Genomic DNA, 13,436 nt, shown 5'->3' on the forward strand with positions numbered 1-13,436 from the left:
AGACACTAAAGCTCAGAAAGATAACTTGCACAAAGTCACAGAGATAGTGGTATCTGTTGACTCTCTAATTCTGGAACTGGTTCACTCTGAAGGAAACTCCCACCATCATCTGCTCCAGAGGAAAATAAGCCAAGTCACCCACAGCCACCAAGAGAGAAACAGTACCCTGATGCCTACTCCCTACCCTCCTGGAGGGTCACATGACCCTTAATGAAATCAGGCTCTTCACTTGATGATGATTCTTCAGCATGTCCCTAAGACAAAGAGAAAGGAGTGTTTGGGGATAAAAGATAGTGTGACATCTTCTCCCTTGTGTGAGAGTTACCTCCTCATAAAGACGGAGCAAAAGGCTTTTCTAAAACTGTGCTAACTCTGCTTTCTCCTAGGTCATCAGAGGCATTAAGGAAACCGTAAACTGATAAGCAGATGCCATCCCTAGTAGATACTGCCCTTGGTGGCCAGAGATCAAGCCCTATCCAGGAGACTACCTGACAAATTCTTGCCTGAGTCTGTCTCCCACTCCTCCTTTCACTTACCTCCAGACTTGTCTATCTGACCTATCCGATTCTGCTGGAACAGATTCTATTCTAACCTAGATTCTCCCACTAGCCTGTAGCTGTCTAACCTTGTAAGTGCTACCCTTGAACCATTCAACCTTACTTCCCAGATTTTTAGCCCAGGGACCTGAGGGCCATCAACCAGTTCACCCACTTCACAGTTCACCCATTACACTGCCTTCCCCAAGCATGGCAGCACTGGCCCCTGGGTATTGCAGTCAGATGATGCTCTTTCCACTGGAGTAATCAGTCAGGCTCACTGCACCCTCAAGTCCTTACCAGCCAGCAACTTTTGGGGGGTCTATATTCTTCTCTGGCCCAAAGCTGACCCTTGCAGTCTAGAGCTGAGCATTTAGATCAGTGGTAGAGAATTTGCCTGGTATGCTTAAGGCCCTGAGTTGGATCCAAGGCAGACACTTTTGTGAGCTTACCTAGAACTTTCCTCCATCAATTGCTCTACTCCAGGTATTCACATATCTTCCCTACCTAAAAAAAGCCTTCCCTCAAGTCTGCTCCCCATCTCCAACTACTTTGCTATTTTTAACCTTCTTTTTACAGTCAAACCTTTCCAAAAAGTCATCTATATGCACTCCCACCACTTCCTCCAAATCCACTCAGTCTTCATTCCCCCTGCAGTTTGAATTCTACTCCCTTAAACAGGATTGGTAATTTCAAAGGTTACCAACAATCTCCCTGTTTCCAGAACCTGTGATATTTGCTCAGTCCCCATCTCCTTAGACCTGGTCACCTGCTTTCCTCTAAGCATTGCTCTCTCCTGGTTCCCCTCCAACCCTTCACTTTAATCTATACTTCTGTCCTTGGCCCTCTTCCCTTAAGCTTTTCATTTATTATCTCATCTATTCTGATAGCTCTAGCCACAACTTCTTTCAGATATCACCCAAATCTATATTTCCGGCTCTGGCCTTCCTCCAAAATTCCAGATTCCCTTCTTATCTTCCTACTGAATCAACACCTCCCTTAGCTATTGCACTGACACCTGAAATGCATCATATCCCAAAGCAAGTTCTCCAAGTCCTCCCTTTCCTCCTGTCTCTCCACAGCTGCTTCCCTTCTTTCTAACATTGATTTTCACCAAGAGAACCTCCAACCTACCAGTCACTCAGGCTCTAAACTCGAGTAATACTGAATTCCTACATCTTCCTTAATGCTCCTGTGTCTAAGTAACAAATCCTATAGACTGGACTTCCAAAAGATCCCTCTCCCCACTTCTACTCATTTCTACCACAGCACCTCAAGTTCAGAACCTCCTAACATATCACAGAGGTCTCCTCACCCATCCCTGGTGACCATTCCCTCCCTCCACTTCCACAGGGCTGACCATTTATCTTCCTGATCATGTCACTGTTCCAATCAGAAACTTAAAGAGATTTATAAAAAAAATAGGAATGGGGAAAACTAAACTCACTGGACATCTATTCAAAGCCTTTATGACCTAGAAGCCCAATAAATGCTTGATCAAAAAAGGAATCAATCCACACCCCTTTTCAAGTGTCATTTTGTCTGATCTTGTACCAGCATTCTCTGGGCCATACAAACTGGACTATTTACTGTCCTAACTAAACCATGAATGTTCACACCTCTTCTTCCACCACTCTTTTGTTTTCTTATCGAAATCCTTTCCATTCTCCAAGCCCCAACTGAAGAAGAAATAAACCACACCTCATCCACTATTTTCCATTTTTCTGCTTTTTTATGCCTTGCATCTATGTACTATAGCTAGTATCCGTATGGCTCCTTCCTAACAAAGTCATGGGACAGAAAAGATACAAAACTAATTATCCAACAGTTTCTGTTTACTTCCATGAATTCATTCTTCTGTCCTCACAGATCATTCTTTCTGTTCTCTTACTCCTCAGCAGACACAATTTTAAGCAGCTCTATTGATCCAACCGCTCTGTGGCTGTCAGTCATTTCCTAGTTATTTCGCTGCAGTCATCCACGCACAAAGGATTGGTAGGAGGAATCTGAACTACATGCAGAAAAGGAAAAGGTAACTCCCTACATCCACCTGAAGCCCAGCAGAATCATGAACTCTAATCATAGTAGGATCCTCCAATCACAATGGGCCATGTGACCCATAGCCTGGGCGGGGCTGGGAACATTTTTGTTCTTCTGTGGAAGAGAAAAAACAAAAATGCTCTGATCTATTCTACCAGGGTAGCCCTTCCAGTTCCCTTGGGAAGCCAAAATGAGAAGGACTGCATCTCCTTCTACTGCAAAGGCCCATGGAGGTCGGGTTCAATAAGATACTATTTGTCAGAAGAGGCACTTAAGAGTAATAAAATGTTCTATTTGGAAGTAAAATCTACATATATTTGTATAACATTATACAACTTCCATAAGCCTTTCATGTATGCTATCTTATTTGAATCTTTCCACAAGTCTACAAAAGGAAAGGGAATAGGGAGACTATTATTCTCATCTTACACATAGGTCAAAGTCAATTGCCCAACTCATTCAGATAAGTAGAGAGCAAAGAAAATGGTTGCCTCAAGCCTCTTTCCAGGACTTCCTTCACAGACTTCCCTCCTCTTCCAGCCTCTTAAATCAAATGCTCCCTCTGGGGTGTACTTATATCTAGTTCTTTTCCTGCGCTATATTCTTTCCTGCTTTTATATACTCTCGCTACCTGTACTGCCTATAACAGGCACTCAAAACTAAAAACTTGTTGAACAAAGTATTAAATGAACAAAAGAGTACTGAGGTCCAAATCTAGCCTTCTAAGTCCACACACAGGCAAAGAACCTTTTCTATCATGCTGCAACTCTCACACCTTCTCATGCCCAGCACACCACTATTATGCTATCACATCTACTTCATAACTAAATCAGGAACAATCCAAATAAACAGGATTTCTCAAGCCAGGAGCATGGCCTAGTGGTAAAGAGCTCACCTAGCAAGCACGAAGCCCTGCAGTTGACTCCTTGGTATCACATGCACAGAAAAAGCCAGAAGTGATGCTATGGCTCAAGTGGTAGAGCACAAGCCTTGAGGAAGCTCAGGGACAGTACCCAGGCCCTTAATTCAAGCCCCAGGACTGGCAATACATTTATACATCATATAATATATACAATATATTGTATCTAACATATGCAATATACTATATAATATTGTGTAATATTATATGATATGTAATATATTGTATATATTAGATTATATATTACATATTACATATATTTATATATATATGTGATTTCTTGTATTCCTACTGTGTATCAGAGGCTAATGTGTCTCATATACTTTTCCCCTACTTAATCTTCTCATCTTGTGAATTAAACTTTATTAGAACCACCATGCAGAAGACTCAGGAGAAACAAAACGAAATTCAGCCAGACCTTACCCATAGTTACCGCCATGCCTATCTGTAAACAGATAGGGTTCTCAACCTCAGAACTATGGACATTTTTTTAATTGAATAATTCTTAGTGTCCAGTACTTTGTAAGCTATTTAACAGTTCCCTTAACCTCTAACCACTAATGCCTGTAGCAAACCACTCCCTCCCAAGCTGAAACAACCAAAAATATCTCCAAACATTGCCAAATGTTCCCAGGGGATAGCATTGGCCATGAGGAAGAACCACCAAGCTATGCAATGCCTGTCTCCAGAAGCAAATACCTGAACCAGGAAGAACTTTGAAAATTGTTCACTTTCCAGCATTTATGAAGCACCCCTAGTTCTGATGTGTTATAGTTATAGACAGAAAGACTGTTTTTATTCCTTTACAGCTGATTTATTTCTGTCACTCCAATTCGTCCCAACACCTCTTTTCATCTCATATGGGAGCACCAAATACAACTACAAGGTACCACAGAGTTATTGATAATTGGTGGTACAAGGATATACCAAAGCTTTCTCAGTCTTTCAGAGATAGACATGTATGTCACCAATATGTTCTAAAATATTATTCATGTAGACACTGTAAAACAAAATACAATATTAACAACAGCCCCTCACCAAATCCACGAAGTCTTCTCTATACACCCCAGAAGTTCCTAGGAATTGCTGTATCCAAATAACCCTTGATGGGTGCAATAGAAGAGAATCAAGAAGACACAGCAAGCATTGAATTAAGCATCATGTTAACCTTCTAGAAAATCAAGTATAATGTCAAAAAGATACATTTTCCTTTGCCGTAAAAGAGACCTCAAGTGATAAGGAATCCTTCCCTTTTTAGGTGCCTGACAATGCACAGACTGATTGGTGATATTTACTCTGAGAATTGGACAAAAATATAGTTGTTCTAAAAATCTTCTTTCTCTATGATCTAAACATGGCTTTGGTTTCAACTTCCTTGTCTAAGTGGAGTGGGATTATTACTTGAGAGAAAACTTCAAAGACTTACACTGTAAATGAAAGCTACCATCAACTAGGTTTAAAAAATGTGCAGTTATTTTGCACTTTTTGTATTTATTAAGCATTATTTTTGCTTTATCTACATGCAGGGAGGGTTTTTGATGAATCACATGATACTTTAAAGATTTCTTTCCTTACCTCTAAAGAATAATGTCAATAAGAGATAAAGCCCTGCAAACACTACAATACTACTAATGAAGTACAGACATGGCTTTGTTGTGAATGTTCCCAAAGGCAGGTGGAGCTTAAAACCTGAAGAGTTAGTTGGTTTTGAAGCATGGTGGTACAAGTACAGATGAATCAATGAAATTATAAATCAAGGTATTCTAGGACAGTAGAATGAACAGTCTAGTAAAGCCAATCAGTGAAGTATGTACCTGACCCTAAAGACACCAGGGAGTCATTATGGGTTCATAAATCATCTAGAGATGGGATAGAAGTAGTACTTTAGGCATTGTCATCTACAGGCGCAATGTGGCGTGTGGATAAAAGAGCATGTTCTGATGGGTGAAAGGGAGGGCATGGAAGGGACTGTGGAAGTCACATGGCACCTGGTGTATGGCCATAGTCCTAAGGATTAACAGCAAGGGCTAACTATGCCAGGTAACAGAACTTGAAGAGACAGATCCTTCACAGTCAATACCACAATTTAAAACATCATGACTGTTGAAATTGTCACCTACAGAAGTTAGGAAGTCAGACAGAGGAAGTCGTCTGGATAGTTGGAAAGTCACAGCTGAACCTGAAGGTTGGCCAAAGCCAACCAGCTGGGAGCTGGAGGCTCCTAGCTACACAGGAGGCTGAGATCTGAGGATCATAGTTCAAAGCCAGCCCAGACACAAAAGTCTGTGACTCTGATCTCCAATTAACCACTACAAATCTGGAAGTAAAGCTGTGGCTCAAATGGTAGAGTGCTAGCTTTGGGCTGAAGAGCTCAGCAACAACATCCAGGCCCAGAATTCAAGCCCCATGCAAAAAAAAAGAAACTGACTGGATGCAGAGGTCAAAGGGTACCAAAAAGATGAAGAAATAAGGAATTCATATCAGTCTGTTTTTGTTAATATTAAGTTTTTGCTTTTGCATTTGGAGAAGGGTAACTAGAGATTGAACATAGGCCTTTGTGCTCTACTTCCCCAGTTCGTTTGACTTTATTTTGTTAGATAGAGACTCACACTTTTCCCTTAGCCAGCTTTGAACTGTGTTATCCTCCTACCTCCACTTCCTGAGTATCTAGATTTATAGGCATGCACCATCACGCCCACCTATGCCTTTGTATCTTAAAGAAAAAAAATTCTCTTCTTCTCACCAAAGCCAAGCGCTTGTGTTATGGAACCTACTCTTGTCTCACCTCCACAGGCAGCCAACTCAAACATCACTCTAGCATCTTTGGGTTTCCTCTATAGAAGCTCTTCGCCATATCTTCTCTGGGGCTCTAATGAAAAATAAAAAAGTATGACTCTGGCTAGCACATCTTTCTTTCTCCTACCACTGATAAACTACAAATAACTACATCCTGTTCATCATCCCCAAATACTTATCCTAAATGTCCATTCTACCTGTGTGCCTAGAGAAAGTTCTGAAATCTCTTTTTAAAATTAACACACACACACACACACACACACACACACACACACACACACACTTCTACTCTCACCTGTCAGCCTATACTATCACATTCAAGTCTACCTTGACTTCCTGGGGGTCTTTGAGATCTACATTCCTTTGCTTCCACTTGCAAACGAAGGTTCTCCTCAAAATATAACTTCAGCCCTTGTTCTTCTCCTTTGTCTCCAATCCCATGGAGTCAGATGCTTTCAAAAAACTAGCGGCATTCAGCCCTTCAAATCAGTGTGATCAGTCCCATCCTACTGCCCAGGCACCTCTCTTAAGTCCCACACTTCCAGCTCTTGAAAAAACAACTACATTTGGATTTCTCCATCTACAACCGGCTCCTTTACACAACCAGACTAGGTTCAGTCAGTATGGCTGTCCTTTGGATTCCCAACCCAATTGCTTCAGTTTACTAGTGGACTTCATTTTCTTCTCCTATTATAAGTAATTTGTAAACAAATCTCCACACTATTAAAAAAAAAAAACCTCAGTTATTTCTGCCTCCTCATCTTCTCTGCCTCCAACCTTGACCAAATACTCCTCAGCTGTATTTTTCTTTTTTGCATTTCTTTGGGTCCTAACTTTGTCCTACCTTTCACCAATTCATGAGTGATATTGGCTCCAGCCTAACCTTTCTAAGTACCACTTTCTTCATGAACCTGTAATGACTCCCTACTGCTCCTAAACCAATCCAAACTCCTAAGCCAAGTGTTGCACTTGTAATTCTAGCTACTCAGGAAGCTGATCTAAGGATCATGGTTCAAAGCCATCAGGAGAAGGGAAGTCCATGAGACTCTTACCTCCAATTAACAACCAAAAAGCCAGAAATAAAGCTGGAACTCAAATGATAGACAGCAACAAAGCTTGAAGGACAATCTAGGCCTTGAATTAAAGCCCCAGGACCAGCAGCAAAAACAAAGAACAAAACAAATCCAAACTCCTCTGTTGGGCTTTCAAAAACTTCCCTTCTTTGGTCCTGATTCTCATTCTTCACTAACCCACACCTTCTGCTCTGTCATCCCAGTCTCCACAATGCTCTAATTTTCAATGGCCTACTCTTCACCCACTCTTCAAGAATTACCCTAGAGTTCACCTCCCACTCCAAGTTCTGTCAAGTTTGCAACTTATAGCACTCCAACACTTAGCAACTAATTAATTAGGAATCTCCAGGTTCTTGGAGGGGAGACTCCACTTGGAATATTTTGTGTTTCATAGCACCCTGGACAGCAGACTATTATAGGAGTTGAAAAGTTCTTATTGATTGACTGGTCAGTTGGTTTTTATTCTCAGTTTTGAATAATTCCCTTATCTCTCCTTCTCTGCCTCATAACTATGACCAGTACACACACACACACACACACACACACACACATTTTTTTTTTTTTGCCAGTCCTGGGTCTTGAACCTAGAGCCTGGGTGCTATCTCTGGGCTTTTTGTACTCAAGGATAGCATGTATTATTCTACCACTTAAGCTACAGCTCCACTTTCAGCTTTTTGGCAGTTAATTGGAGATAAAAGTCTTAAGGACTTTCCTGCTGACTTTAAACAGAACTCCTCAGATCTCAGCCTCCTAAGTAGCTAGAATAACAGACATGAGCCACCACACCAATCTCAAAAAGTAAAATCTAAAAGCTATAACATACTTCCTCATGCTTTAAACAGAGAATTCCCAAAAAGACTATCGGGAGTCCACTTATGTGTAAGAATAGTGGTGGGGGGTGGGATATGTTTGTACACATGTGTATGCAGGGAAGTGAGACTTAGGAAATATAGCTTAGTTGGTCAAGAGAACTAAAATGACAAAATGATCATAAGACAAGTAAGGAACCAACAAAAGAATTATTTAGAACATACTTAATTAGAGGCAGAATATGCCTGGGTTTATACAGAGTAATTACCAGTCTGGTCGTCACTGCATGCAAAATTTCCCACCACAAAGAATCCAATAACTGGTGCTAGGGACTTTGCAATTTTGTCTGATGGTTGCTCAATTGTTCAGTTGAATGAATTTCTAAACCATACAGCCATCCAGGTATAGTGTTATATCCCATAGAAGCAGAAGATCAGAATGGAGAAGATTCAGAAATATGGCTTTTCTGCTAGAGATTGAAGTGGGGCCAAGATCAGAAATTACAACACAGAGAGCCAGATACAGTGGATGGTGGTCCTACTCTCCTTTGCAACTCACTAAAGGTCATCCATCATTTCCATCTTTACGCATTGAAGATTGAAGCAGGGCTGGTCCCTGAAGGAGACTCCCCAACAGAAGTCCCACAGGAGACTCTGTGATTTGAGCCAGAAGTAGACAACGTAAGCCACAGTTGTGTTTTGAAAGGCCCTGGAAAAAGTAACACATCAGACCATTATAGGCCATTAACACCGTTAACACTGTGAATTCATTTGTCAAAAATAAGCTTGGCTCCAGAAACTGGAGCTCAGCTCCAGGGGCCTGGGACAAAGAGAGTGTGTGTCCTCCTGTTGGGATAGCAGGAAAAGGGAAGGAAGAGTAGGCACCAAAAGATGAACATGGGGCCTAGAAAAGGAAAGTGAGAAGAAACACACACACTTCACAAGATTTTTCCCCCAGAGCTAATGCTAAGAGCTAAAACAAATCATTTGGGCCCTTCTGGAGAGGGTTCCAGGATCATTTAGCTTCCAAAACCTCTTTCCTATTTCATGCTATAATCTCAAGTCAGAAACCTCATTAGAGTCTGGGGGCGAGCGTAGGGGAGAGAGAGGGAAAGAGGAAAGAGGGAGAGGGAAGGACAGAGAAGAAGGACAGAGAATATGAATATTGACTCCTAGGCTAAGGGAGAGGAAGGAAGGACAGGCTGAGCTCTGGAAGCAGGGTAGAAGACAGGGGCTCCAGCAGCCTTCCCAGACTCTGACACATCAGCTCCTACTCCCTTTCTTTTCCAGACCCACTAGAAAATGACCATGGAGACCAGCTAAGTGTTGACTTCCAGTGCCACAAGTCTTCTCAACAAAGAACCTTACTCCCTTCCCTGGAGCTGACCTCCAGGGCAAGGCAATGCAGTTAGGAAACAGATGGATATGCAGCCGCCACAGCTAACCCAACCCCTGACCCCACCAGTTCATGTCCTCTAATCAACTTTCCAAAAGGAGAGCAGATGTGTGGGGGAGCCCATAACTTATCAGACTGCTTGGGACAAAGATTATAGTATAGACAAAATGGTTCCAGACATGTGGGGAGATGGGGAACTACACAAAACGCAGCTGATGGAAGCCACAGGTATGGGGGCTATGGGGACTCCTTGGCCGGCAGAGAGACAGGGCCACGGGTGGTGGGAGATGAGGGTGGTCAGTGTCCATGCTGGGGAAGGGACGTGGGACACGGGAACAGGGGAAGCTACAGGCCTCTGGGTTTATGGGAGGTGCCAGGGCTGCAAAGAGCCGCAGACATCTCAAGCCAGCAAAGATTTGGTGGGTGTGTATGAGAGGGACGCTAACTCACGCTTCCAGGGACGAGCGATTCTTATTAAGAGCTCACCCGTTCCCAGAACTGGAGACGAGAACAAGGAGGGGGGTCTGAAGCACCCACCTCCCACCCAGCCGGGTCCGCCTGCCGAGACGGAGACCCGGCTCCCCGCACGCACCCAGCACGAGCGTGCCGGTCCGCTCCGCCCCGCCGCCTGGGCATCCCCCGGGCCCCTCCGGCTGCCTCTCTTGGCACATCGGGGCCCCGGGCTCCATCCGGGAGAAGGGGTGCCGGTCCAGAGCACCCCAGAGCACCGCCGACGGGCACCAGGAGAACCCAGGGAGGGGCCGGAGCGGCGCGCGGCAAAGTGATCCAACATCGCCCCATCCCTGCGCTCCGGGAGAAGGCGGCCCGAGGGGAGCGCCCCCCGCCTCCCCAGCACACATTCCCGCAACTGGGGTGCACGCCGAGGGGCGCCGAGCTCCCCGCCCCCGCGCCCTCCCCCAAACGCAGCCAGCACTGCCATAACAACAAGAATCTCGGCAACTCCAGCCCGGACGATGGCGGGGGTGGGGGGTGGGCTACACGGTTGGGGTGAGGAGGCTGCCCCCCAACACGCACACCCCGACAACAGCCTCCCGTCCTCAAACTTGTCCCAAACGCCGCGTCCAAGGCTGCCGCCGTAACCCTGGCCCTGAGCCCTGCCCAGCTTACCTGTCCGGAAAAAGGCGTCCACGTCCGAGTCGGCTGCTCCCCCTTCCTCCGCCGCCCCCTCCGGGGGGTTCATGACTGGGGAAGGGCGTCCGCGGGCAGCCGAGCGCCGGCGAAGCCCGGGGCCGAGCGCGGCGCGGGGCCCGGTGGGCGGAGGGCGCAGCGGCCGTGGCCGCGGAGCCGGCGGCCGCGGGGGCTCCGAGGGCGGGCGCCGGGCGGCTGGGCTGAGGCGGAGGACGCGGAGCCTCTCAGGCGGCGGCGCGCGGCGGGCTGGAGGCGCCTGCCGCCGGCCACCCCATGGTCCCCCCTTCTCCGGGACGCCGGTCGCCTGCTGGCTGGGGCTGGGGCCGGGCCGGGACCGAGACCGGGGCCCGGGCTGGGACTGAAGGATCCGCGCTGACTAGAAGCCCGCGGTCCTCCGGCGGCGGCAGCAGGCTCTCCTCGTCGCCCGTCCGCCCGTCTCTATTGTTCAGCCCTGCTCGCCTCTCTCCTCTTTATTTTTCCTCCTCCCTCCCACCCTCCCTGTCTCCCTACCTCCTCCCTCCCTCCCTCGCTCGCTCGCTCGCTCTCTCGCTCTCCGCCGTCTCCCTCCCGGCTCGTTCGCCCGCTCGCTCGCGCGCTCGCTCGAGCGCTCTCGGGCTCCCCCTCTGGCTCGCGCCGCCGCCGCCTCGGCTCCTCCCCGGCTCCCGCTCCCTCAACCCTGGCCAACAATGACCCGGACAGCGCGGAGCTCCACCGAGGCTTCCTCCGGCCCCGGAGCTCGCTGCGAGGCGTCCGGCGACGCGGCGGCCGCCTTCCCCGCGGCCCGTGCCGGCCCTCCGAGAGCCCCAGCCCGAGCCCCGAGCTATTGTTCGCTCCGCGTTAGGCCGGGCTTCCTGAGCCCCGCAGGAAAAGCCCGGGCTCCGGCCGAGGAGGCGGCCGAGCAGGGGGCGGGGCCGCCGGGCGCTCGCCAGGCTCGTGGGGGGCCCGGCGGCCACACGGCCGCCCCCCGCCCGCCTCTCCCCTGCGCGCCGCCCCCTCCTCAGCCCCGCCCCAGCCCACTCCCAGGTGTGCCCGGGGGACCCAGGTCCCCCCCACACACCACCTCGCCAACCTCCTGCAGATCTCCAGAGCCGTCCCCAGGCTGGGCTGACCGGTCCCTCCGAGGCGGGACCTCCTCCCCCCCTTCTCCCCCAGCCTCTCGGATTCTCCTTCCTATTTCTCCATCCTTTCGCTGTTTTGTTCCTTTTCCGCCTTTTTGCTTTCCTCCCAACATCTCTGCTGATCTCCGTGCATCTTTGTCCAGTGTAGTCCTCTGGTGACGTCTCCCTGCTTGTCTCTCCCGGCAACTCTCCGGTCTGTACTTGGCCCCTATCTTTGTGTTCCTCTCGGACAGCTGTCAAAACTCCCTAATCCCTGGGGCCATTTCTGTTTTGTTTCTCCCTTGTATGAATGGAGAAATCCAGTCGGCCCAGAGAAAGGAGATGTCACTGCAAGTTTCAATGAAAGTGGGGAAAGGGACTGGGGCGAAATGGGGATGATTTAAAAAAGAAAGACCGAAAGCAGATGCTGTATTGGGCAATTAATGCAGTGATTGTGTGGTGGCAATCGGTTTTTGAGAAATAATTAAACAATAATTAGTCAATAGTCTGGCATTCCAGGAACTGTATAGCCTACAAAACAGAGGGTCATTAAACCTGAGACTATAATGTAATGTGTTGAGGAATATTTGTGCTGTCACCTTCACCCGGAGAGATGGAGCGATGGACGGTGGTGTGACCTAATGTGTTCAAATGCACTGCACAGGAAAAACAGGCTAGTCTAAAGTTGATGGTTTGCCATCCCTCAGTCAGTAGCTTCTAGATTTGTGTCTCTGGAGAAATAATTTGGTTCCACCTCTCTTCAGGTGGCAAAACATCTGGGACATTTCCAGATCCTCCAGCTGAGTAACCCTAACAACAAACGAGAGGAATAGAGTATCGTTTTTCGTGAATACTTGCTGACCCCTCGTATTTGTTCTTTTTTAAAACTGGACATTGTAAATGACCTCTTTGTTTTTTCAATGTACCTGTCTTCAACATTGGATACATCTATCTACTTCGGCAGTAACTCTGAGATCACAAGCTCACTGGCCTGTGGTCTAATTCATCTGGCCCTGACATCTTAAAGGGTCTTAACAGCAGCCAGATGCCCCTACCTATTATCTTCCTCAACAATAAGAATACTGTTCATTTGTCTTTTCTAAATCTTGCTCTCCCCTTCATCCCATTCTACTCCCTTGGTCAGCCAACAAACCAAGTCATTCATGCATGTGACAACAGAGCTACTGCCATTGTGCATGGCCTGGCAAGGTGTTTGCTCATCCCAATCCCCAGGAAACACTGCATGTTTAGAGGAAGGATTTTTATCATCATTTCAAAAGATGTGCCCCAGAATGGAAGAGTAACTTATGTAATGACATATAAAAAAGACTACCTTATGTAATTATACTAAAAGGAAATAACAACTTATATTCAAATGTTAAATGCTCACAGCTACATTAACAGAGACTTTGGAGCAAAGATTATTAAGAAGGGATAGAGAGAGACATTTCAATGTATCAAGTGGACATAGCAATTCTGGAAATCTTTGCACCTAATAGGCTTCAAAATAAAACTGATAGGATTACAGGGAGAAATAGACAAATTTATAATTATAGCCAGATATTTTAATATCTGTCTTTTAATAACTGAAAGAATAACAAGTAATGACAAAAAATTCTAC

General features: G+C 46.5%; 1 protein-coding gene across 14 annotated transcripts in view; it reads right to left on the reverse strand.

The window, feature by feature from the left end:
* Positions 1 to 10,816, reverse strand: part of Kalrn (kalirin RhoGEF kinase) — a 598,249-nt gene extending 587,433 nt beyond the window's left edge. For 8 of the 14 annotated variants that reach the window (XM_090345067.1, XM_090345058.1, XM_090345042.1 and 5 more), the window contains exon 1: positions 10,698 to 10,816. In XM_090345067.1, coding sequence (XP_090201193.1) covers positions 10,698 to 10,770 — 73 coding nt within the window. In that variant the 5' untranslated portion in view covers positions 10,771 to 10,816. The remainder of the gene's footprint in view (positions 1 to 10,697) is intronic. The other 6 variants (XM_090345144.1, XM_090345135.1, XM_090345120.1 and 3 more) reach the window with 3 other exon arrangements.
* Positions 10,817 to 13,436: the final 2,620 nt, after the last annotated feature.

This window comes from Megascapheus bottae, chromosome 1, assembly GCF_031878675.1.
Source record: "Megascapheus bottae isolate mThoBot1 chromosome 1, mThoBot2.hap1, whole genome shotgun sequence".
NCBI lineage: Eukaryota > Metazoa > Chordata > Mammalia > Rodentia > Geomyidae > Megascapheus > Megascapheus bottae.